The 23056-nt window shown below is 55.4% G+C and overlaps 9 protein-coding genes across 9 annotated transcripts; 7 read left to right on the top strand and 2 right to left on the bottom strand.

Moving 5' to 3' along the window:
- Positions 1-96: 96 nt before the first annotated feature.
- Positions 97-2403, top strand: C7974DRAFT_437883 (amino acid transporter-like protein; the record flags this gene model as incomplete). Its single annotated transcript, XM_046145224.1, has 2 exons — positions 97-2184; positions 2236-2403. The coding sequence occupies 2 exons, from the start codon at positions 97-99 to the stop codon at positions 2401-2403; spliced, it is 2256 nt and encodes a 751-aa protein (XP_045991461.1).
- A 1589-nt stretch (positions 2404-3992) lies between these two features.
- On the top strand, positions 3993-6715 carry C7974DRAFT_346313 (glucosamine-fructose-6-phosphate aminotransferase). Its single transcript, XM_046139379.1, has 4 exons — positions 3993-4160; positions 4241-4311; positions 4401-4632; positions 4777-6715. Exons 1-4 carry the CDS (start codon positions 4156-4158, stop codon positions 6548-6550), a joined length of 2082 nt encoding a protein of 693 aa, XP_045991460.1. The 5' UTR covers positions 3993-4155; the 3' UTR covers positions 6551-6715.
- Positions 6716-6742: 27 nt separating this feature from the next.
- On the top strand, positions 6743-7799 carry C7974DRAFT_476434 (6,7-dimethyl-8-ribityllumazine synthase). Its single transcript, XM_046146684.1, has 2 exons — positions 6743-7025; positions 7130-7799. Exons 1-2 carry the CDS (start codon positions 6983-6985, stop codon positions 7708-7710), a joined length of 624 nt encoding a protein of 207 aa, XP_045991459.1. The 5' UTR covers positions 6743-6982; the 3' UTR covers positions 7711-7799.
- A 395-nt stretch (positions 7800-8194) lies between these two features.
- On the top strand, positions 8195-9378 carry C7974DRAFT_81144 (uncharacterized protein). Its single transcript, XM_046147316.1, has one exon. It carries the CDS (start codon positions 8632-8634, stop codon positions 9241-9243), a length of 612 nt encoding a protein of 203 aa, XP_045991458.1. The 5' UTR covers positions 8195-8631; the 3' UTR covers positions 9244-9378.
- C7974DRAFT_81138 (uncharacterized protein) lies at positions 9164-13298 on the top strand. The gene is made up of 3 exons (XM_046147315.1): positions 9164-9671; positions 9746-12842; positions 12893-13298. The coding sequence occupies exons 1-3, from the start codon at positions 9333-9335 to the stop codon at positions 12994-12996; spliced, it is 3540 nt and encodes a 1179-aa protein (XP_045991457.1). The 5' UTR covers positions 9164-9332; the 3' UTR covers positions 12997-13298.
- A 1436-nt stretch (positions 13299-14734) lies between these two features.
- Positions 14735-15776, top strand: C7974DRAFT_437879 (uncharacterized protein; the record flags this gene model as incomplete). The annotated part of the gene is made up of 2 exons (XM_046145223.1): positions 14735-15657; positions 15704-15776. 2 exons carry the CDS (start codon positions 14735-14737, stop codon positions 15774-15776), a joined length of 996 nt encoding a protein of 331 aa, XP_045991456.1.
- Positions 15777-16091: 315 nt separating this feature from the next.
- On the top strand, positions 16092-17550 carry C7974DRAFT_445344 (uncharacterized protein). Its single transcript, XM_046145546.1, has one exon. The coding sequence runs from the start codon at positions 16414-16416 to the stop codon at positions 17185-17187; it is 774 nt and encodes a 257-aa protein (XP_045991455.1). The 5' UTR covers positions 16092-16413; the 3' UTR covers positions 17188-17550.
- A 452-nt stretch (positions 17551-18002) lies between these two features.
- On the bottom strand, positions 18003-19499 carry C7974DRAFT_81101 (uncharacterized protein). The gene is made up of 3 exons (XM_046147313.1): positions 19423-19499; positions 18118-19212; positions 18003-18058 (listed from the first exon to the last, which is right to left on the bottom strand). Exon 2 carries the CDS (start codon positions 19034-19036, stop codon positions 18152-18154), a length of 885 nt encoding a protein of 294 aa, XP_045991454.1. The 5' UTR covers positions 19037-19212; positions 19423-19499; the 3' UTR covers positions 18003-18058; positions 18118-18151.
- Positions 19500-20854: 1355 nt separating this feature from the next.
- On the bottom strand, positions 20855-22661 carry C7974DRAFT_81073 (uncharacterized protein). Its single transcript, XM_046147312.1, has 2 exons — positions 22034-22661; positions 20855-21981 (listed from the first exon to the last, which is right to left on the bottom strand). Exons 1-2 carry the CDS (start codon positions 22451-22453, stop codon positions 21004-21006), a joined length of 1398 nt encoding a protein of 465 aa, XP_045991453.1. The 5' UTR covers positions 22454-22661; the 3' UTR covers positions 20855-21003.
- Positions 22662-23056: the final 395 nt, after the last annotated feature.

Here is a 23056-nt window from a genome sequence, read left to right as displayed (position 1 = left end):
GCCGACGCTTGATTCGCAGCTGCGCAGAAACCTCGACAGCACGCGACAGACGCGTTAGACACAGCTGCCATGGCGAAAGACCCTCCAGAGTCGTCGATGCCGCAGGCGGTGCCCTCCTCGTCGAGGGACTCCGGCCGGAGCTCGCCAGCGCAGTCCACCATGTCGCAGTCGGTGCCGCGTGCAGAATCGACTGCACGGCTGGGCTCACCTGTACCCTCGTCCATCCAGTCTCGCACGCCCGCCGTTGGCCAGATCCCGACCCCTGCCCAGCTCGACGAGGTCTCGCCGGTGCCCATCCAGACGCCGCTGCCTGGCCGCGCCGAGCACAAGACATCGCTCCCTGGGCCCGGCACGTCAGCCTTGTCCTCTGCGCTGAAGGAGTCGCTTGGAAAGAGCCCGCCCAGGTTCGCTGCGCCGTCTGCCACGCCGCAGTCGCCTGCAATGAACGCCGCGGCTTCTGTTCGCGGTCCGCCAAGCAACTTTGGCTCCTACGATGGCCGCGGTCGCTCGCCCATACCCTACGAAGACCCTGAGATTGTGCGGCGCCATTTGGTGGGACAGTATGGCTCTCCTAGCCGGTCCACGCGAGGATTCGGCGGTGACGACGAGTCTCAGAGCAGAAGAGGCGACGAGGACGAGGACGAGGAGTTCAACAGTCTGCAGCTGCAGGGCGGTGACATCACACGGCAAATATACAGGTGGAGCGAACAACAGGCCGCTGAGGAGCGTGGGAAGATGGCCCGCAGCAAGAGCTTCCATGCGTCTCGCCGCAAGGATGACACCGACATCAGCGCATCGTCCATCCGACAGCCAGGCGGCTTCCGTCGGCAGTACCTGCGTAAAAATGCACCGAGTCCGTCACCCGCGCCTGGCCCGTCTGGCTACGGCACGATCGGTGAGCCTGCACAGCAAAGACCTCAGCCCTTCACGAGCAACTTTCTCGAGTTCCTGACCCTGTATGGCCACTTCGCTGGTGAATCGCTCGAAGACGACGATGAGGTGCTCGGCCCTGATGAGTACTTCTCCTCCGATGCCTTAGACTCCGGCGAGCATTCCGAAGACGAGCGCGAGTATGGTGAATCAAGTGGGCTTCTACCCGCCACACCTGGCAAGCGACGAAAGCGCAAACCGAGACCAGAGGGCAAGGGTACGCCTACAGGAGCTGCCTTGCTGCTCCTCAAGTCATTCGTCGGCACTGGCGTTCTCTTCCTGCCCAGAGCGTTCCTCAATGGTGGCATGGCCTTCTCGAACGCCGTACTGCTCGCTGTAGCAGGATTGTCGTACTTCTGCTTCGTACTGCTCGTCGACACCCGTCTTGCGGTTGAATCTTCGTTTGGTGACATGGGACTCCATCTTTATGGAAGATGGATGCGAAACCTGATCAACTTCTCTCTTGTCATTTCGCAGATAGGCTTCTCGTCAGCCTACATCGTCTTCGTCTCGGAGAACATGCAAGCGTTCGTCCTGGCTGTCTCGAATTGTGCAACCTACATCGACATCAAGTTCATGATCTTGATGCAGATGATCGTCTTCCTGCCACTCTCGCTCTACCGCAACATCAACAACATCCAGAAGCTCGCGCTTCTCGCGGACGCTTTCATCCTCCTTGGTCTCGTCTATCTTTATTACTACGATCTCTTTACTATCGTCCACCAGGGTGGTATCTCAGACATTAAAATGTTCAACCCCAAGGACTGGACCCTGTTCATCGGTACAGCTATCTTCACATTCGAGGGTATCGGCCTGATCATTCCGATCCAAAGCGGTATGAAGGACCCGAAGAAGTTCCCCAAAGTCCTCGGAGGCGTTATGATCATCATCACCGTTGTTTTCGTCAGCGCCGGAGCTATCTCATACGCCGCGTTTGGCTCCAAGACAAAGACTGTTGTGCTGCTCAACATGCCGCAGGACAACAAGTTTGTCAACGCTGTGCAGTTCATCTACTCTCTTGCCATTCTTCTCTCGACCCCACTGCAGATCTACCCTGCGATCGAGATCACCAGCCAGCAATTGTTCAGTAGAACGGGCAAGTACAATCCGCTCATCAAGTGGAAGAAGAATTTCTTCCGCTTCTTCATGGTCTTGCTGTGCGCTTGCATCGCTTTCGCGGGTGCTGGTGACCTCGACAAGTTTGTCAGTCTTGTTGGCAGCTTCGCCTGTATCCCGCTGGTCTTTATCTACCCTGTAAGTCATCGACACACTTTATTGGATTTGCAGCTACTAACCCATTCACAGCCTATGCTCCATTACCGAGCCTGTGCTCGGACCACGATTGCACGCAGTCTGGATATTCTCATGTGTGTTGTGGGTGCCGTTGCTATGATCTACACTACGTCTCTCACTATTCAGAGCTGGGTCGCAGGAGGCGCGCCCAAGGCTCCAGGGTACTGCGACGGTCGTTAAGCTCGATCCTAGCGTTTACGTTCTCTCAGCGGTGCAAGGGCGTTTTCAGGACATTTCAATGTATCATAGGTTTCTTAGGAGGCTGGTTGGATATAGATTACCTTTAGACTGGACAACAAGCCGAAGCAGCGAGCTGTGCATGGCTATACCTATTCTCGTAAGTATAAGTCAGCAATAACGCCCTCAAACACTAAGTGCTCTTCCTGCTCGCAAAGCCGTCTATGGCCGCCCATGGCATGTGGTCTCTGCCCCTCCACGAAGCGCCATCGCCAATGACTGTCAGCATTGGTCAACGGTGTGTAAGGCTGAAAGTGCGGCTGATGGTAGCGCGCGCCACACCTGGACGCCTGTCAGGCTTTGTCTGACAAGAACTCCACCACGATCCTGCAAACTCGGCACATACGAAGTGTCCTCGACGAACGTGATCCAAAGCGGCCTCAGTACCGTGGTCGGCAGGATTCCGTAGCTGAACATGCGGTATGTGTACACGCCTCGTTGGTCGACGAGCTAGCAGCCTGCAACGGCAAAGCGTGCAGTAGTGCGCTGCGTGGTTCACCGTACAATTGTGAATCCGCGGTTGTACATGCATACCTCAAGCAGGCAAAGGACTGCACATGTCACGACGATAGCAGGCGATGTCTCACGCGGTACAGCGGTGCAGAATGGAGCTCGAAACGTGGTGGCTGGCGGCGTAGAGACTTGGAAGCACCTATCAGCACATGTGTCTTGCTCACGCTGGGGACGGCTGGGACGATGGCTGCCCTGTACACATGCACGCTCTGAGACAAGGCTTGCCCGTTGATAACAAATGTGCAGCGTCGAGCACGGTGACATGCCATGTTTTCTTGAATCTGGTTGAGCGCATTGATGGCAACCATGAATCGCAGGTAGTGGGGCTCTTGACAACAAACATGGCCTGTCCCATATCGACAAGCCGTAGTGTCTGCAACGTCTGCACTGCACGAATAAGGCAAACACCAAATGCCCATTGTGTCTTCCGAGAAAACAAAGGCATTACCAGGACCGGCTGCTGGAGGTTGAGGGGGCCTTGACCTGGGGGCTCGCGTTCGGCAGGGATGGCGCTGCTGACGTAGCTGGAGCACCGCTTTCGGCAGCACGGTGCAATTAGAAACACGCCCTATGTACGAAGCGTGGGAGGCAACCCATGGCACGCTCAATGGCCATAGCGATGCTCGCCACTCGACACGAAAATTGAAGAGCCGCAAAATAGTATCGTGGAAGAGAAAGCGTTCAAGCGTGGTGGAAAATGTGGTAGTGAACGGGCGTGGTGTGCTATGTTTAGGTGCTGCTGCGCCTCGTCCCTGAGCTACAATACAGATAGCGGCAGATCAGGAACGACAACGGCCGCCATGTCCGAAGCGCTGGCGGGCTACCGAGCCATGACGATGAGGCGGAATAGGAGATGTCTTCTTGGGAATGGATTTGCAATGCTGAGGTGGTATCAGCGCTTGCAACACGAAAGGCAAGATGAAAGGGTGGTGTGGTTAGCGTCAAGGCGCCACCGGGTTATGCGAGACTGCAGGTCGATGGCTAGCCGGGGATAGATATGGAGAAAGTGGGTTCGGTGCAAGCTTGGCCTGCTCAGATACAAATATCACGACCACCGACCGCTCTTTCGCTCCTCTCATACCATCGAGCTTCTCATCCTGCATATTGCTCAGCACTCTCCCACTCTGCTACCACCTTACGATCGTTTCCTCTTTTAGTCTATCATAGTTCATTCGTTCAATCATGTGGTAAGTCAAGCTGCCCCGCTTCGGTCCCATGTGAGCTGCGATCGGCGCTGCGAATAGAGGCTGACCAGGCTCGTCAACAGTGGAATTTTCGGGTACATCAACTACCTGGTGGAGAAGGACAGGAAGTACATTCTCGACACACTCGTCAATGGTAAGACCCCGCATGGCTGCGCGTGCAATTCGCGGTGACAGCCAGCTCCCCCGCGTCGTGGACCCCCTTCTAACCACCGCAATCCACAGGTCTGGCACGTCTCGAGTACCGCGGTTACGACTCCGCCGGTCTGGCCGTCGACGGTGACAAGAAGAACGAGGTCTTCGCAGTCAAGGAGGTCGGCAAGGTCGCCGCGCTGAAGAAGCTCGTCGAGGAGCAGAACTTCGACCTGAACAAGGTCTTCGACTCACACGCCGGTATTGCCCACACCCGATGGGCCACCCACGGCCGCCCCTCGCGCCTCAACTGCCATCCCCACAGGTACGTGGTTCTGCCTCCAGCCGGTTGCACGGCGCACGGCGTGTCCGAGCTGTAACTGTTGAGCTCCTGCGGGTTCGCCGACCCCGCCGTGCCACCCGTGCCATTACGCAACTCCGAGGACCATCGCTGACTTTGTGCCTGCAGGTCCGACCCCGACTGGGAATTCGCGGTTGTCCACAACGGCATCATCACAAACTACAAGGAGCTGAAGACTCTCCTCGAGAGCAAGGGCTACAAGTTCGAGACCGAGACCGACACTGAGGCCATCGCGAAGCTCACCAAGTACATCTACACCGAGCACCCCGACCTCAGCTTCCCCTCGCTCGTCAAGGCGGTCATCAAGGAGTTGCAGGGTGCCTTTGGTCTCCTGATCAAGTCCATCCACTACCCCCATGAGGTCGTCGCCGCCCGCAAGGGTTCGCCCCTTGTCATCGGTGTCCGCACACAGAAGAAGATGAAGGTCGACTTCGTCGATGTCGAGTACAACGACGAGAACACCGCCCTCCCCGCCGAGAGCGCCTCCCACAACGTTGCCCTCAAGAAGAGCAACAACCTCCTCGCTCCCCCTGACAAGTCCCTTCTGCACCGCTCGCAGTCGCGCGCTTTCCTCTCCGACGATGGCGCTCCCATGCCCACCGAGTTCTTCCTCTCCTCCGACCCAGCCTCCATTGTCGAGCACACCAAGAAGGTCCTGTACCTCGAGGACGACGACATTGCCCACATCCACGAGGGCTCGCTCAACATCCACCGCCTGAACAAGGATGACGGCACCTCCAACGTCCGTGCCATCCAGACCCTCGAGATCCAGCTCCAGGAGATCATGAAGGGCCGCTTCGACCACTTCATGCAGAAGGAGATCTTCGAGCAGCCCGAATCGGTTGTCAACGCTATGCGTGGTCGTCTCGATGTCGAGAACAAGACCGTCACACTCGGCGGTCTCCGCCAGTACCTGGCTACAATCCGCCGCTGCCGCAGGATCATCTTCATTGCTTGCGGTACCTCGTACCACTCCTGCATGGCTGTCCGTGGTATCTTCGAGGAGCTGACCGAGATCCCCATTGCTGTCGAGCTGGCCTCTGACTTCTTGGACCGCAAGGCCCCCGTCTTCCGTGACGACACCTGCGTTTTCGTCTCTCAGTCTGGTGAGACCGCCGACTCGCTGATGGCTCTCCGCTACTGCTTGGAGCGTGGCGCCCTTACCGTCGGTGTTGTCAACAACGTCGGTTCCTCCATCTCTCTCCTCACCCACTGCGGTGTCCACATCAACGCCGGTCCCGAGATCGGTGTCGCCTCCACCAAGGCGTACACCTCCCAGTTCGTCTGCATGGTCATGTTCGCGCTGTCTCTCAGCGAGGACCGTGCCTCCAAGCAGAAGAGGCGTGGTGAGATCATGGACGGTCTGTCCAAGATCTCCGAGCAGTTCAAGGAGACCCTCAAGCTCGACCAGCCCATCAAGGAGCTTTGCCAGCGCTTCAAGGACCAGAAGAGCTTGTTGCTCCTCGGCCGTGGCTCCCAGCACGCCACTGCTCTTGAGGGTGCTCTGAAGATCAAGGAAATCTCCTACCTCCATTGCGAGGCTGTCATGTCTGGTGAGCTCAAGCACGGTGTGCTTGCGCTTGTCGACGAGAACCTGCCCATCGTCATGATCCTCACCCGCGACGACATCTTCGCCAAGTCGCTCAACGCCTACCAGCAGGTCATTGCCCGTAGCGGACGACCAATCATCATCTGCAACGTGGACGACCCTGAGTTCCCCGCGGACAAGACCGACAAGATTGAGGTCCCCAGCAACGTCGACTGCTTGCAGGGTCTGATCAACGTCATTCCCCTGCAGCTCATGTCCTACTGGATGGCGGTTGCCGAGGGTGTCAACGTTGACATGCCCCGAAACCTTGCCAAGTCGGTCACCGTCGAGTAAGCGAGTAGAGTTGGAAATTGTTTGGGATTAGCTATGATATGTATGGATTTGACTGGTGTTACGAAAGCTCTTGGAGAAGCTGCATGTTACGATCATCTAGATGGATAGGCGGCATTGTACCCAAGAGGGGCTTGCCAGCTGGAATGAACAAAATTTCCTTTTATTAAAACTGTTACACCACTTTGCTGTTTGCTCGTATTTGAGATGGTGATCTTCTGTTGATTGTTTCAGCACGATGCACCAGCGGCGCCAAAACCGTGTGGGATGACGCGACGCAACATCCCTGTCAATCGGGATGCGGGGCAGCTCTGGCAAGTGCGTTCCTGCATTCCAAGTGTCCAAGCAACGGCACAACACCCCACACACAAACCGTCATCGTATTCCGTATTCTCGCACAGCTTCTAGAGATTCTATATCAGCATCAAGAACAACATGGCTATCCTCAAAGGACCCGGCGAGCCCAAGAGCTACGACGGTATGTACCCCACCATCCTCCCCTCCGCAGTCACAAACCCGACCCCGTATTGCATATCATACCCCTCCAGCTACTCCAAGCACCCCTAAACTGACATCCCCCAGGCTCTGGCCTTCGCATCGGCATCATCCACGCCCGCTGGAACACAACCATCATCTCCGCGCTGCTCGACGGCACAAAAAAAGCCCTCGCCGACGCCGGCGTGCGCTCGGACAACATCGTCATCCAGAGCGTGCCGGGCTCCTACGAGCTGCCGTACGCGGTGAAGCAGCTCTACTCGGCGTCGCAAGTGCAGTCGAGCTCGTCGGGCGTCGTGGGCGCGGCCGCCGACCTGCTCGGCTCGACCTCGGACCTGACGAAGCTGAGCGTCGATGCGAACGCGCAGTCGACGGCGCCGTTTGACGCCATCATCGCGATTGGCGTGCTGATCAAGGGCGAGACGATGCATTTCGAGTACATTGCCGACGCGGTCAGTCATGGGCTGATGCGGCTGCAGCTGGATGGCAATGTGCCGGTGATTTTTGGGCTGTTGACGCTGTTGAGCGAGGAGCAGGGGCTGTATCGGGCGGGGATTGCGGGTAAGGAGGGGAATGAGGGGCATAATCATGGGAGTGATTGGGGTAGTGCGGCGGTGGAGTTGGGGATCAAGAGGAAGGGGTGGGTCGAGGGCAAGTATGTTGATTAGATGTGGTGCTGTGGAGAGTCTTGAAAAGAGGACGAGAACGATATGCATAAGAGCAAATGAATGATGAATAAAAGCAGATGAACGATGAAGGCGTGGATTGGTCTTCAACGACGTTATTTCGGTGTCTCGGAGCTGGAGCTACCAAGGAAACTTTGAACTAATATTTTCATGGGCCAGACACGTTCAACTACGTATGGGATCTTGTGTCTGCCATTGCCCTATCTCACAGAAGGCCGTCGTCGCGTTGGGCTGTCCTCCTCATGCTGGATTGTAGGCTATCGTGGTGTCGCCAACCGTGGAGCTACAATCGGTCGCCGTATATGCAGCGACCGAGCGGTAGCGATTTCTTAGCAGCTTGCTGGCAACGATGCCTTGACTCTTATAAGTCCCTGTCGTTCTAAATGGGAGCAATCGTCGATGTCCCAGCCGTGCACAGCTTGGCCGTCACATGGTCATATCGTCGCATTCAATTGCTGTCCAGAGGCGGCGCATGCACTGACGAGAGTCGTCGCATTGGGTCGGCGCTCATTCTTGTTCGTCGTTGAAGTGTAGTTGTTGTTCCTGGCTGGTCAGTAATGCTCAGGCGAGCCGTGTGCGCGGTGCGCGGCGCGCGGCCGGGGCCCAAGCAAATAACGACCCTCACGTGAGCCATATCAGTGTCGAAGCCACAGATACGTCGTCGCAGTCACTACCAGAGACGATCGACTGCAAGTATCCTGGCCAGACACGCAGGTGTTTGCGCACGCACTGGCGGTGCGGGGAGCGATGACGTCGGTGGACTGGACGACAGCCGTGCAGCATGTCGCGAGAGAAGTCGGCGCGCGCGGGCGCGGAAGGGCCCTGGAGGGATGCATCACACAGGATAGCTTCCAGGAGTCTGCGCGACTTGTCTGGGCATGATTCGAGGCGTTGGGCTGTTTGATGCGCTGGGGGCGAGTGGTCGTGGACGCAGGACCGCGTCGGCCAGGGGCAGTTTCTGGGAAAGCGCAGCCCGTGCGCGCGACAGCGTCCGCTGGACCTCAGACCTCACATTCTTCCAAGCCATCACCCGCCTGCCGCCAGCCGTCTGTCGTCTGCCTCCGCGAAGTGCTGCTGCGCGCTCGCCCGACCCATCCCTCCGCCGTCTGCGCCCTTGCAGCTGCGCCGTGCGAGTTGCGAGTTGCCGACACGCTCACGCACCACCGCGTTTCGGTGCGCGTCCGGATCGTCTGCAACCCTGCAGCGCCGCCGAGTCCAGCACCGCGTCACATATTGTTTTCGAGCGTCGCCACAACACCCCCTAATACTAATGGCGCGAGGAAAGCGCTGCTGATCCGACGGACGCCCTCTGCCTTGGTGCACCGTTGCGGCAGAAGCGCGGCACACCGGCGTTGGCACCAGCGGATGCCGAGCGAGCCAGCGTGTGCGAGAACGAGGCACCGCCAGCACCAGACGTACCCGCGTCGCGCACACGACCGCGCGCCCAGCGCCGCAGGTGAAGGCGCCCCCCGCCAGGCCCGAGCACCTCAGCACGTCTCTGTTTGTCAACAATGAACGCCGCCTGCTGAACGCCCCGACCTGGACACAACCTTCCCGTCTCCTGTTGCGCCTGACGAATCCACACCCGCGCAGCGCCGCGCACCATGTCGCGCCCCGGCCAACGCATAACCCTGCAAGCTCTCACGCCCTTGACCAACACAGACTCGTCGCCGCCTGGCAAGCTGGCCAGTCCACGGTCCACGAGATCTTCACACGATACGATGAGCCAGTCTGCTGCCGCGCATGCAGCGCCGTCGAGCGCGCCGCTCAATGGCACCGACGCCATCACGCCCGTAAACACACCGCCCGAGACGCGGACACCAATCTTTCCTTCAGACGGCGTCCTTGGCCAACGCATGACCTACGACCCGCTCCTCGACTCGAAGTTGGACAAGAAGGCTCGTCAGTCCCGACCACCGACATACAAGCAGATACTGGACAAGGTATGAAGGCTGCACTTGACATGACCCGATGCGGTCGCTCTGTGACATTAAGGCTAACTTGACTTGTGTTACAGGGCGACCCATCTCCCCCTCCCGATCCACGCTTGGCCATTGCTGGCTACAGCACGGGCGCCTACACCATTAAGACTGCTGGGCCAGCCGCCCCTAAGACCAAATTGCGCTTGTCGCCCTATGTGGCAAAGCCCTACGCTTTCGATGCGCGCATTTCTTGCGGCCCTGGGCCTGCGACGCAGGTGGTCGTGACTGGTTTCGACCCCCTCACTGCGGATGCGCAATTGCGCGGCTTCTTCTCCACCTTCGGTGACGTGGAGAAGCTGCAGAACCAGGTCCACCCGGACAACGGCAGTCCTCTGGGGATATGTCTGATCAAATTCCGTGATACTGCGGCCATGCGCAACACGCCGGCGGTCAAAGCTTCGGCATCGGCGAAACGCGCAGAGCGTGAGGGAACCGGTCAACGCATCGGCACGGGCACACATCCAGTCAGGGTCCACACAGATCGTGAAGGACGAAGATGCGCCAAGCTGGTGGATATGGCAGTTCAGCAGACTCGGAGAGAGCAGGATAAGTTGCGAGCTAAGCTTGCTGCACAGTCGGCCAAAGCTCCCTCATCTGCCGCATCGGCTGGTTTCGATCTTCCAGCGAACGTGCCTAAAGGGCCATCTGGCAAAGGCACGCGCCCGCCACCTCCAATGCCCCGAGAGCCCTTGTCGCGCAAGGCAGCACTTTCCTACCTCATCGAACGAGAGCCGATCAAGCCCACAATGAAGCGAACACCGTACCTGTTCATTGCCCACCAATACGTGCCTGTACTGGCCACAACTATAGATCATCTGAAACGACGTCTGAAGGCCTTCAAATGGTCTGCAGTTCGGTCCGACCAGACTGGTTACTTCATCACGTTCGAAGTCTCTAAGAGAGGAGAAGACGAGACCGTGCGATGCTTTCGAGAATGTCACATGCAGGCCTTGTTCACGTATGTAATGAACATGGAGTGTAATCAGTACGGTGACCCACAATACGAGCGGAGCCCGAGCCCAGAAAGGGTCATAGCGGATAAAAAGCGAAAGGCTATTGAGGAGCGCGTTGCCGAGGAGGAAGCCGCCGACCTGGAGCTAGAGAAGAAGCAAAGGGCAGACTCGTTGGATCCCGTCTTAGCAGCACTTGACCAGCTTAAGCATGAGTTGTCAGAGAAGTTACTTGGTGACATCAAGACTCGCATCGCCGGCCCAGCTCTGCTAGATATCATGTCTTCAGAGCGTCAGGCTGCGAAGCGCCGAAAGCTAAACATCCAAGACCCTCAGCAAAAGGAGAACAGCATAAGTCTGCCCTCGATGCTTACACCTACATTGGATCCTTTTGCAGCGGCGACGCCCAAGGGACGACATGGAGGTTTCGGATCACGACGCGGTCGCAACGCCCTTGGGCCTCTTGACCACAACAGACGAGGAAAGAAGCCGCTTCGAATTGTCAACGCTTTCGCGGATGAGCGAAGGAAAGCTTCTGCACCGAAGCCAAAGATCGCTCGTGGCCTTCATCGACAGATGTTGGAAATGTTTGAGCCAGCGGAAGATTCAGATGATGAGGGCCGCAGCACACTTACACGTGGCACAGAAGAGCAGGAAAGCCGGCCCATCAGCCGCGCCCATTCTACTGACGTCGAAGATGAAGAAGAATCTTCAAGAGCGCACCGCGCGAAACGGCGGCGCATTGAGACTGGGTGGGGCGAGGACAGCGATGAAGAAATGGACGATACGCATGCTCGGAGTTTGCTTGCTCATTGTATTCACAAAGACCCAGAAAATATGGCGGAGAAAGAGTTGGAACAAGTGCTTGCTATACTTCCGCGTTCTTCGCCAATCTGGAAGAAAGCAGACAAAGCGCTCAAGGGTTTCAGGAGATTGCGAAAAATCGAACAAGAGGCGGACGCAATCTTTGGCCTGGAAACACCACCCGAAGACAAACTTGAGCCCACCGTCATTGTCACTCAAGAAGATGAAGCGTCCAAACCCATCGAAACTACCGAGAAGGAAGTGCCAGCTCCCGTCAAAAAGGCCGCGAAACCAAAGAAGAAGACGAAAAAGCAACTCGAAGCAGAGATCAAGGCTGCGAAGGTTGAGATCACAGAAGAGGTTGCAGAAGTCGCAGAGGCTGTTGAGGAGGAACTCGTTGAAGTCAAGAAGCCCGAACTAATGACAGAAGTATCCCCTGCTGAGGGAACGCCGGAAGAGGACGATACCGGCTCCGTCTACTGGGGAGTGTCCTCAGACGAGCCTCGGAAAACGGTTGAGGATGATCTCAGTGTAGTAATGGACATTGATGGCTGGCAACACATGCTCAAAGACGAAGAGGATCTCAAGAACCTGAAGATCGCCATGCAGTCGATCGAGGCCGCTAATATCGACGATGCGCAGTCCTGGGCTTGGAAGCAAAAGTCCATCAAGCACCTCAACAACTCCGGCGAGGCAGGTGTATCACGCAAGGAGACCAAGATCGAAGGCTACTACGTGCCCAACCCCACTGGATCAGCCAGAGCCGAGGGTGTCAAGAAAATTCGCGAGTCCGAGAAATCGAAGTACTTGCCTCATCGCATTCGAGTTGTCAAGGAGCGCGAAGAGCGACAGCGACAGGCAAAGCAAGAAGACAAGTCTACCCACTCTGTGGAAGGCTTCAAGTTCACGACTAGTTCGCAGAAGACATCCACAGCCAACTCTCGTGCAAATCGTGCCAACAACCGTCGTATGGTCAACGATATCAACATTTCGAAGGTCTCAGGCGCCGAGGGTGATGCTTTGCGCTTCAACCAGCTGAAGAAGCGCAAGAAGCTCGTCAAGTTCGACCGCTCAGCGATCCACAACTGGGGTCTGTACGCCGAGGAGAACATTGCTGCGAACGACATGATTATCGAATACGTTGGTGACAGGGTGCGACAGCGTGTCGCAGATCTGCGCGAAGCCAAGTACGACATGCAAGGTGTAGGTTCCAGTTACCTCTTCCGCATCGACGAAGATACGGTCATAGATGCCACGAAAATGGGTGGCATTGCGCGTTTCATCAACCACAGCTGTACACCAAACTGTACAGCGAAGATCATTCGAGTCGACAACTCGAAGCGCATTGTCATCTATGCCTTACGTGACATCGGCAAAGGTCAGCATTTCCCTTTTTGTCTTGTGGACATCATACTGACCTTGTTGCAGATGAGGAACTCACCTACGATTACAAGTTTGAACGCGAGATGGATGCCACCGACCGTATTCCATGTCTTTGCGGCTCGATTGGCTGTAAGGGCTTCCTTAACTAATCGCTCTACACATTTCATTGCGTGGGTTGCGTATGTCTTCAACCACGCCCGCACTACAGCCATTGCATGCTTCGGCGCTCCTTCAACAATAGCAAAGAAGACGGTATTAGGCCACGGCCAGGGACGATTTGGGGGAGCTTGCATTCCAAGGCGTTTACATTTTTCAACTATCACAAGACGATGCCACAATGTATTATTGACGGGAAAGGTGGAGGGGTTGATTCTATTTCATCATCAAGGCCGCTGCGCTCGGTCTGTCTTGCATCACACTTGGTGTTTCACCGCTTTGTACAGTCTTGCTGTGGGGGTTATGTTGGGGCGAAGAGAACAGAGCGGCGGTGTAAGCATCCCCGGCTCTTGGAGGCGCGCTGGGTAAAGCCTGATCTATTTGTGGCTGCTACGGCATGCCATGCGCCTTTTATAGGGGACTTTGAATGAATAAATGAGAAGTCCGCAAAGGATTGAAGTGTTTAGAGCATGAACTTGCCTCTTGTGTGCAGAATCAGTGGGATGCAGACTGAGCTACTCGGTCACTCGGTGCCGCTAGGAGGGATTCATGACTTTGATTAATTCTTTACTGCAAAAGACGGTGTAGTCGATTTGCTATTTTTGGATACAATTGTCCTGCTGCTGCTTGGGTGTTATAATGCTCATGAATAGGGGGAGCGGAGAATTTGAGTTTCCGGAAGCTTGCTTCCATGAGTCCACCCTGGAAATATCGTCATTGAGATAGGCATCAATGTATGAGCATCATATATACCTGCTACTTGCTAGAGTGCGTCGTCAACTTTAGCTACATGACTGATGATAACCCACACTGCATCCGTCGAAACAGTCCATCTATGCGGGTCTTCTTTCCCTTTCCAGGTAAAGTCCGCGCCGGTCCGTCAGCCTGCACAGATCTTAGGCAAACTACATGCCAACTTTGGACTAGTTTCTACAATGCATGTCAAACCTAGATTCTCTGTTATACAAAATTATGGAGGCAATCCTGTCGATGGTATTACAAGACACAGGTAGGTTACTGGATACTCCTTTCATCTCGTCGTGACGAACAGCTTCCCCTATTGAGCTCGATGACAAACACTCGTGAGCTGGACTCGACCGACAATACCCTGCAACTGCGTAGGCTGGCCAATGGTCTTCCGTGGCAGACTGTCAAAGGCATGTCAACGATGCCGTGACCGACGATTACGCGTAAGTCACTTGCCAATGTTCTCACCGCACCAAGCCACCATACCCATCCACTAACTTCCCTCTCCAGTGCGACTTCCTGCGCCCGAGCTGCAGCTCCTGCATCCGGGCCGCCACACCCTGTGTCGGCTATCGCGACACTCTCACCATCCGCATCGCCGACGAGACAAATGATGTCCGCACAAAGGCAGACGCACGTAGCCTTGCCACCCAGGCACAACAACTCACCTACCTGCCCCCGAGCGTAGAAGTCACAGCACGAGACTTTTTCTTCGCCAACTACGTCTGCGAATTCAGCCACACCTGGGCCGGCCTGCTCAAGTACCACCACACGACCAGGGCGCCCGCGCACCTCTCCTCGAGCCTCGACGCCGTGAGCCTCGTGTTTCTAGCGCTCTCGACACGGTATGAAGCCGCGGTTGAGCTGAGCAGGAGGAAGTACGTTGCCGCGCTGCGGATGATCAACGCAGAGCTGCAGCGCGCGGATGCGGTGAAGAAAGTGTCGACGTTTGAAGGAGCGTTGCTTTTGGATCTGTTTGAGAAGATGAGTAAGGAGATCAAGGAGGGTGCTGTGGTTCGGCATGCACACGTGGAGGGTGCGTTGGTCCTTGCGAGGCTGAGGGGCGTGGAGGCATTTCGGGAGAGGGGGGAGGTGAAGGCGCTTTTGGGGCTGACGCTTAATGCGACGGTGTGCTGTTTGAGCGCGAGACGGAAGATTTCTGAACCGATTAGGAAGATGAGAGAGCATGCGGCGACGGTGGTGGATGGCGCGGACATGAACTGGAGGCTCAGTGGTGTGTTGTCGGATGTCGTTGATCTGGTCGCTGATATCCACGCGAACACCTTGACACTGGAGGAGAAGACGGCAAGGTGTGCGAGGCTTGACAGCTGCCTCGAGGCTATCTCACACGAAGCCACCTCGACATGGTCGTATGAAAGCGTCATAGTACCGGCAGAACACAGGGCCGGATCACTGCCCAGCGACTCACCATCTCTGTACAACATCTACCCCAGCCGAGCTGTCATGCACACATGGAATGTCCTACGCCTCCTCCGCATCCTTCTCCGCGAAGAGCTCATCTCACACTTCCCAACATCCACCCACTCAACCCTTCTCCTCCAACCCCCGCCCTCCATAACGCCAACAATACGCCAAATCTGCGCATCCGTCCCCCAAATGATCGCCTGCTCCTCTGCAGCTTCCCACAAACTACCACCCGGCTCACCGTGCCAGCACCCACATTCCCCATCCTCGGGCCTACTGCACACAATCCCGCACCTTCTCGACGCCTACATCCTAATATTCCCCCTTTACGTCGCAGGGTGGTCGCGCTACTGCTCCCCGCCGACTCGGGTCTGGATCCTGGATCAGCTAGAATACATCGGTACGCACTTTGGCCTCATGGCAGCAAATGTGGTTCGGGAGGTTCTGCTCAGAGACACGGGTTCCGGTGGTGTGGAATCGTGGTATGTCAAGTGCTTATGCGTGGCAGAATTGGCTAATTGTTTGCAGGGTGGCGAGGCGGAAGCAGTTCGATTTTGTCCTTTCAAGGCACATCGCGGACTTCTACGGGTTAGGTCTTTGATGCTGCGTTGGGCATCAACGGTGGGCGAGTGTCGGCTCGCCTCACTGATTCAGAAACGCGGTGTGTTACTGCGGAAGTGGAGTCTTACAGCAATATGTTTGCGTTACAGGTCGTGTCGAGACGGGTAAAACTCATATATTATAGGGCCGTTGAGCATTGAGCCTCACTGTAAGGCCGCGTGGAAGGAGCACATGATGTGGTGACCAAAGCGGAAGGTGCGAAGATCCGCGGATCCTCAAGGCGTCCAGGCCTTCCCCGCCCCCCAGACTCCGACAACGCACTCAGGGTCCAACGTGCTGATTGGTCTCCACACCCAAATATCACCTGTTCGTCTCGGGCGAGACGGCTCGGAGTGCTGGCCTAGCCGCCATGGAGCATGTCGTGACTTACGCGGCACGCTGCGACCTCGTCCCGAGCAAGCCAACGCTCGGCGCGAGCTATAGCGGCCGTCGGCGGAGGGTGCGAGGCGGCGAGACGGGCTATGCATATATCGACGGCTGAGCCGCAGGAATGCACCTCAACATTTACTCGTTGAGAGCACTTAGTGTGTAGTCAATTGCACAGGAAGTACAGCACCGACAGCGGTATAACACGGTACCCTCCTCCGTCAATAGCAGACAACAAACATCCATTCACAATGCCGGCATCCTTCCTGGCCCTCCCCCGCGAGCTCCGCGACCAAATATACGACGCTCTCTGGATCTCAACCCCCAAAATCACGCTCCTCGACCACCCCTCCAAGGGACGCATAGTAGCCTGCTACAAATCCCTCGTGACGCGCGAAACCGCCCTGCCAACCTGGCTCCTCACCAACAAGCAAACCCTCTCCGAAGCCACTGCCCAGATGGTCCGTCACGGCACCTGGATCGTGCGGCTGCGCAGCGACTACGACGCGCCGCCCGGCACTGTGCTATCGCCCACGCTCGCCCGCCGCCTGACCCTCACCCTGACACACGCGCTCGAGGGCCCGCGGCCACGCTGGCCCCACGTCGTGCGCGACGCCACGCTGGGCCCGTCGCGCGAGAACGCCGCGTGTCTGGCGCACGCTCTGGAGCACATCGCCGGGTCGCGCAACGCGCGCGACGTGCGCCTGGTGCTGGAGCTCGTGCGGGAGGAGCCGGGGGCGCGGCTGGATCTTGCGCCGCTCGAGGCGGCGAGTTGTCTGCGGCCTGGGTTGCGGAGCCTGGAGGTGGTGGTTATGCGGGAGCAGGTTTATCGGGCGTATAGTGCGGGGTTTGTGGAGGCTGTGGGTGCAGAGGTGAAGAGGGTGGGGAATAAGGTACTGGGGAGTGATGAGGATCCGAGTGTGTGTGGGTTTTTGAATGATAGTGGGCTTGTGTATACATTCAGTAAGCCTGGGGATATGGAGCTGTGTCGGGTCGATTCGGCAGTTGCTGAAGCGGGATGCTGACGGGGTGTGAGAAGCCGAACGGATATGAACATAATGATGAACAGAGTGAAATTGGAGACAGAGGAATCTCCACCAAATTGAAGCACATCCAGTCACCGTAGAGCCGTCTAACACGTGAACCGCTTTTGAGGTTGCTATTTCTTGCGCACTGTCTTTGCTAACAATGTCCAAGTGATCGCTTATTGAAGCCGTTATGCGCTCATTGATGAAGGTGTGATGGAGAAACATTGTAGGTGCAGCGACCACTATCATGTAGGAATTGTGTACAAGGAAGTTGTCGACAGACACGAGTACATTGGCTCTGTCGTTTACTCACTACAAGTACATTCATAGAATGCGAGTGCTATCCCCTTCTTCCCATTCCAGCCATGACCCCTTGCCTTGAGATACAAATTTGTGGATAGGAAAGACCATCGCCCTTCATGTTCATCCTCCCATAGACGCCTTCGTTGACATTTGCCTTCCGAGGCGTTCTACAATTTGATGCCATCCTCCATACTCCAGTGAACTCCTGAAGAGGACCTACAGTCGTCTCCTGACAACTGTAATAGTGCAAGCACACCGTTGATAAAAGACACCAAGTACCGCAGATATGACAGGTCCCTGAACAATGCTTTCGGCGAAAAGGAGGTACTGTAATGATACGCATCGAAACAGACGCCGTATAAGCTCGGGTGTGAGATCCGAGATTGAGCGAAAAGTGTGCCGAGAATGTAAACGTGCATCTGCTCTCCTCATTCCTTCGTCCTCGAAAATTCGAGCGATGGCGTGCCCAAAATATATGGCTTAAAATGCAACTCGCTTGCAAACGCTAGTCAATGCGGATCGTACATTTTGGTGTGATCTTGTGGACAAATCTGCTTTATATGGCCTTGCGTAAAGGTCAGCAAGCGTGTTTTGGCCAACATTTATCAGTGGGTAAGGACATACCGCAGATAGTTTGCATCAGGCAACACGATGTCACCTAGTCCATGTAGAAGTCGCCCTTGAGAATTCGCTCTTGCATAGCGTCGGGCTGCTTCGGCTGCTTGGGCATCTCACGGACGGGAGGCTCCATAACGGCGACACTCTTCGCACGTTGGTGCGAGGGAACGTTCAGCATCGGCGGCGGGCCCGAAATGGAGCCACGTTCGGCGCGGGAGCGGAGGTTCTCCGCGAAGTTGTAGCCTTCGCCTGTGGACGACCATGTCAGCGAGTGTTCATACTCGGGATAGTCTTCAACATTCTCTGCGATTGTGTACGGCCAAACAGAGGATATGGATATTGAACGCCTCGAAGAAAGACCAGGAGGTGATGAGGAGTGTAGAAGGGGTGCTGATGTGGGCAGAGAATTCGACAATGAAGACAGACCTCGTCCTCGACCACCAGTCGGGGGAGAGGCTTTATGGGTGGAAGGTCTACCATTTGGGTTTCCAACACTACCACTACCCTGCCTGACATCCCGCATTGCTCGTGCACCGAAACTGAGGCGTCGTGCGAAGGGTGTGGCCGGGTTACTGCCGGGAGCAGATGCGATGGGGGCGTAATCATCCTCGAAGGGGCTCTCGTCTACCGAGCCCGAATTGACGCTGGATAGACTCTCGGTTCGGGTGCGGGGGTTGCTGAGGAAAGGAGATGTCTGGCCCGGTGATGCCGACAGGCCGATGGTTGTGAGCGAGAGGCGCCGTTGCTGAGCATTCACTGCAGCTGTGGTAATGGGGCCAGACATTCCTGGTCGGCCACCCTGCTGTCCAGAATAACTGCCTTGTCGCCCGAAGAGATCCTGGAACGTCTGACCAGTGATTGACGCACGTCGGCGGTCTGTAGGGCCCGGGGAAACGAATGGGGGTGAATTGCGGCCGGAAGACATGGCTTGGGCGGGATATGCGGATCAGTGATGTCAAGTATTTAACTCAAGTAGAAGACAGTGGCTGCAATGTTTGTTGTATGTGAGCTTCAGTGTGGGTGCGGTTGTGCTAGAGAGGGAGTGGGCGAGGAGGTGGTTGATGTACTAGCGCTCGGACTCGTGGTCCTCGCACGGACAGGCTAGTGCAGTACGTCAGTGGGGTGGGATGGCGTGATAAGCGAGCTTCGTTTCGCAGAGAGGTATGATAGCAACGGCGTGGTGTGACAGGTGACTGATAGTGGAGAACAAGGAGGTGTGTGGCTACTGAGGCAAGGACGAGTGATGGACGGTGCTGTAATATAGCAGCCGCAATGGTGGGTAGAGAAGGGACGACAAGGCTAGTGGCTTACAGGTCTAGCGTACCTTCCCCGCAATCCGGCCTGGAAGGAACAAAGCGCTTCATGTGGATAGCATCTGCATCGTGGGCCAACCAGATGACGAACAGCTCGAGATCAGCCGCTGCCCCCGCCAGCTCGACCAACCTTCCGCGCCAACTTGCTGCACCATGATCAGCGTGGAGCCCTCCGTCTCTGCTCAAGCCTTGGTGCTAACGCCTTGGATGCATATTTGGTGCTTCGCGTACCCACTCCATACGAATCGGCCAGGATGTGCGAATGCATAAGACTGTGCTGATTATGAATGCCCTGTCTAACGCCTTGTCCTCAGGAGATATCCCACTTGTTACCAGCTTGACACGAAACAAGTGTGCATGTATTCACCGGCGGACGATGAGCTGGGCGTTATTATGTTGAGCTGCGGAGCTGTTTCATTCAAGTAACAACATGGCGGGGCTGACTAACAGCAAGTGCAAGTGCAAATCACCCTTAGACGAAGAGCGAGATAAGCGACCCGTTTTGGCAAGCCTGAATGCATGTTTTGGCCGATGTGCTGGCTTCACCGCTGGAATGAAAACATCTGGGAAGAGCGCTGATTTGAGTGTTGATCCAATTTCTCGGGCAGCAGAAGCACTCTGCACCATTCATTCAACGCAGCACCAGCCAGCCATTCTAGTTGCTGTACGACGTGTGACAACGACGTTTCTGATTGGCTCCCTAGATCTACAGTACAATCTTGCTGTGGTCAATCGACAGCCCCGACATTCACTCCGACATTCCTTCTGCTCAAAGTCCTTATCTTGCCTGTCGATAGAGAATGAGATTGGACACAAAGACACTGCGGTCCGATATTCTGCTCGGCTCCACTTTCGTACGTACTCGGCCGGACCTCAGCGATCTAACTTCACGGCTGCGTTGCCGTCGGCCACATCCCAGAGCCCCGGACCTTTGAATTCTAAGCCTTGGCAACGCCTGCTGTGCGGATGCGGGGACAAGATATCAGCTGAACGTCTTACGACTCGTGTGCAACGCATGCTACGTGTTAATGTGGATATTGTCGAGTGGATCGTCCGCATGCGGAATTCTCGAGGCCTATCACAGAATTCATTACGGGGTTTCACATAAGCATAGACACTAGCTGCAAAAGCAAGAGATTGAATATGGTTGTGTTACGTATGTACAATGAATGTAAGAAGAGAAAACAAAGGAACCATTGTGGTTCAAACTCAACAGATATTCCTTGCGTGGAAGTGGTGCTGTCATGGCAAAAAAGCGGTGAGACGAAGGTAAAACCAGCATCTTTGAAACATGCACATGCACTGTAAATGATCGTAAGAAGAGAAGTAAAGGATATCAAGGAGAGTCTAGAAGAATAGCCAACAGCATGGTCTAGAAATAAAGTGACAAGAGTCAACAAAATCGCCTCAAGAGCTGAAATGAGAAGGAGTGAACCAAGACAGAAAAGGAGTGAACTGACTACACAAAATCCAACAGCTCCAAATGCTATAAAACAAAAAGCAATTACCCTAGAGTACTAGCCATTGAGACTAGCATTGCGAATCGGAGAAGAAAGGAAACGACTCTGTGGCTTACTGATCAAGAGGCTGTCCTCTTCATCTGACCTCCGTAGACCTCAGAGGCAGCTCTCTTGCGGTTATCGTGGATGATCTGATAGAATGCATTCAGGTAATCGACTGGCGCATCGTGCTGAATAAGCTTTGCTTCAATACTTTGTAAGGTCGTCCAGTGACTGCGGATGACATCTTCGTGAGGGAGCAAACGGAGTGCGCTGAGGACGAACAGGGGGGCACCGGCCTCTGGCTCACCGATAAGAGCACAGTACAGGTTGTTTTCACGAGGGCTTCCAGGTCGAAGGCCCCACGTGATGTCCTCGTAAGCATCAACGTTACGATCCGTGACAAGATCGAGAATGCGCACCAGCGCTGCGGCTGCCCGGACTGCGATATTCTTGAAGTCAGGATCGTCTTTGTCTTGCCGGTTGACAAAGTTATTGATAGCCTCCACCAGACCCCTGAGCTTTTTTGCAGTGATTGGCAGTCCAAAGCGCATCGCATCTGCCGAAGCGTCTGTGCCACCGTACGTAATATATTCGTCCAAGGCTTGGAACGTTTGAGTGATGCGATTCTCAACGTTTTGGAAGAACACACGACTCTGAAAGTTGGGATCGATGATGTCGCGCGTCTGCAGAAGCAGTCCTGGATCCTGGGTTGCGTAGCGAGTGAACAATGCCACGAACTCCTGATACTTCTTCGAGCGTTCAGAAGTGAGAGGCGATTCTGGACACTGGAACTCTTCTGGCAATGCTCCCTGAGGTTCGAATACCGAAAGCATGTTGATAACTGTCTCCTTGATATCGTCTTCATCTTCGGATACGTCCTCATCCTCATAGACCCAATCCAGATCTTCTGCAACATCTTCTAAGCCTCTTCTATGCAAGACGTCTGCAGGTTTGATATGTTGGAAGGTAGACCCATCTGTAGAGATCTGAAGGGGCTGATCTTTGACGACATCTGGTATGGTGGAGACAACGTGATCACCAACCCAATATATGTGCTATGTAAAAGTCAGAATTGTAAAGAGTATTGCACGAAGCAAGTGTACCGACCTTGCAGGCAATGCCATCTTCATTAGCCCCGCATGAGCATCGAGGTCTGCGAAGTCTTCCACCCATCACAACTTCGATGTCGTCGTTGATGTAGAAATACTGGGTCCGGATGCTGGGATCTTCATCATCGACATCGGATGTGCAGTATTTCAGCCGGATTGCAAGGTTGTCTTGAAGTCCTCGTTTAGCCCTTCGACGTTGATTGGCGTCGAATGAGGAGATGTTGTAGCTCAAATTATTCGTCGAGATGACGAGAGAGGGGGTTGGCGATACTGGGGAAACGGGTTCGACTGAAGGTAAGGGCGTGTCTTGGTCAAGCTGCTGAGGCAGAGCTCGCTTTATTGATGCCTTGGCGGCTCCAGCTCGAGTAGTCACCATGGCCTCCTCGAGAGAAAGCTGTGAGAATTGCTCCACGGACATGAAGACTGAACAAGCTGGTGTGCTGCATTTTGCTCAAAGTACGTGAAGAAGATATATATCAGTTGCCTCGCGTACCCTGCACCCCGAGCTAAGAAATGCTCCGAGCGATGTGTAAAAAGTTGTCCGTTATGTCGCGGGCGCTTAGGGAGGTGGCCTTTCGTGCCGTCGAGCATTGAGACCTGTGGATCGGTTGTGGCTGTTCAGTACACACTTGTGGAAGAACATGGCACTTCGGAACGCCGCAGGGCTGCATGACCATAAACGAACAGGAATCCAACTCGAAAGGGCCAGGATAGAACCAATAGCTGTAATGCCGCATATCTCCTGTTCCTGAGCTGCATCAATCTTGCCGTCAGCAGCATCGTTTTCGTGGCACACGTGTGGGTTGAGGGTGATTTCTGCTAATTTGCTCTCATTATGGACCAATCAACAGCGACTGTGCCTCAGTTGCTAGTCGTTTTGCCCACATACGGCGCTATTAGGGGCCAATCCTACTCCTTGACTTTCCGTATACAGGCAATTATAGTCCTTTGCCGCCGTGCCCTGGTCGTGGATAGGGCACTAATATACCCTGTGCAGCCATTGCGGGGGAGAGTTCGTGTG

This window comes from Boeremia exigua (assembly GCF_020726555.1).
Source record: "Boeremia exigua strain MPI-SDFR-AT-0100 chromosome Unknown C7974scaffold_15, whole genome shotgun sequence".
In the NCBI taxonomy this organism is placed as follows: Eukaryota; Fungi; Ascomycota; class Dothideomycetes; order Pleosporales; family Didymellaceae; genus Boeremia; species Boeremia exigua.
The sequence above is the reverse complement of the archived record's forward strand: the minus strand, read 5'-3'. Positions and strand labels throughout refer to the sequence as shown.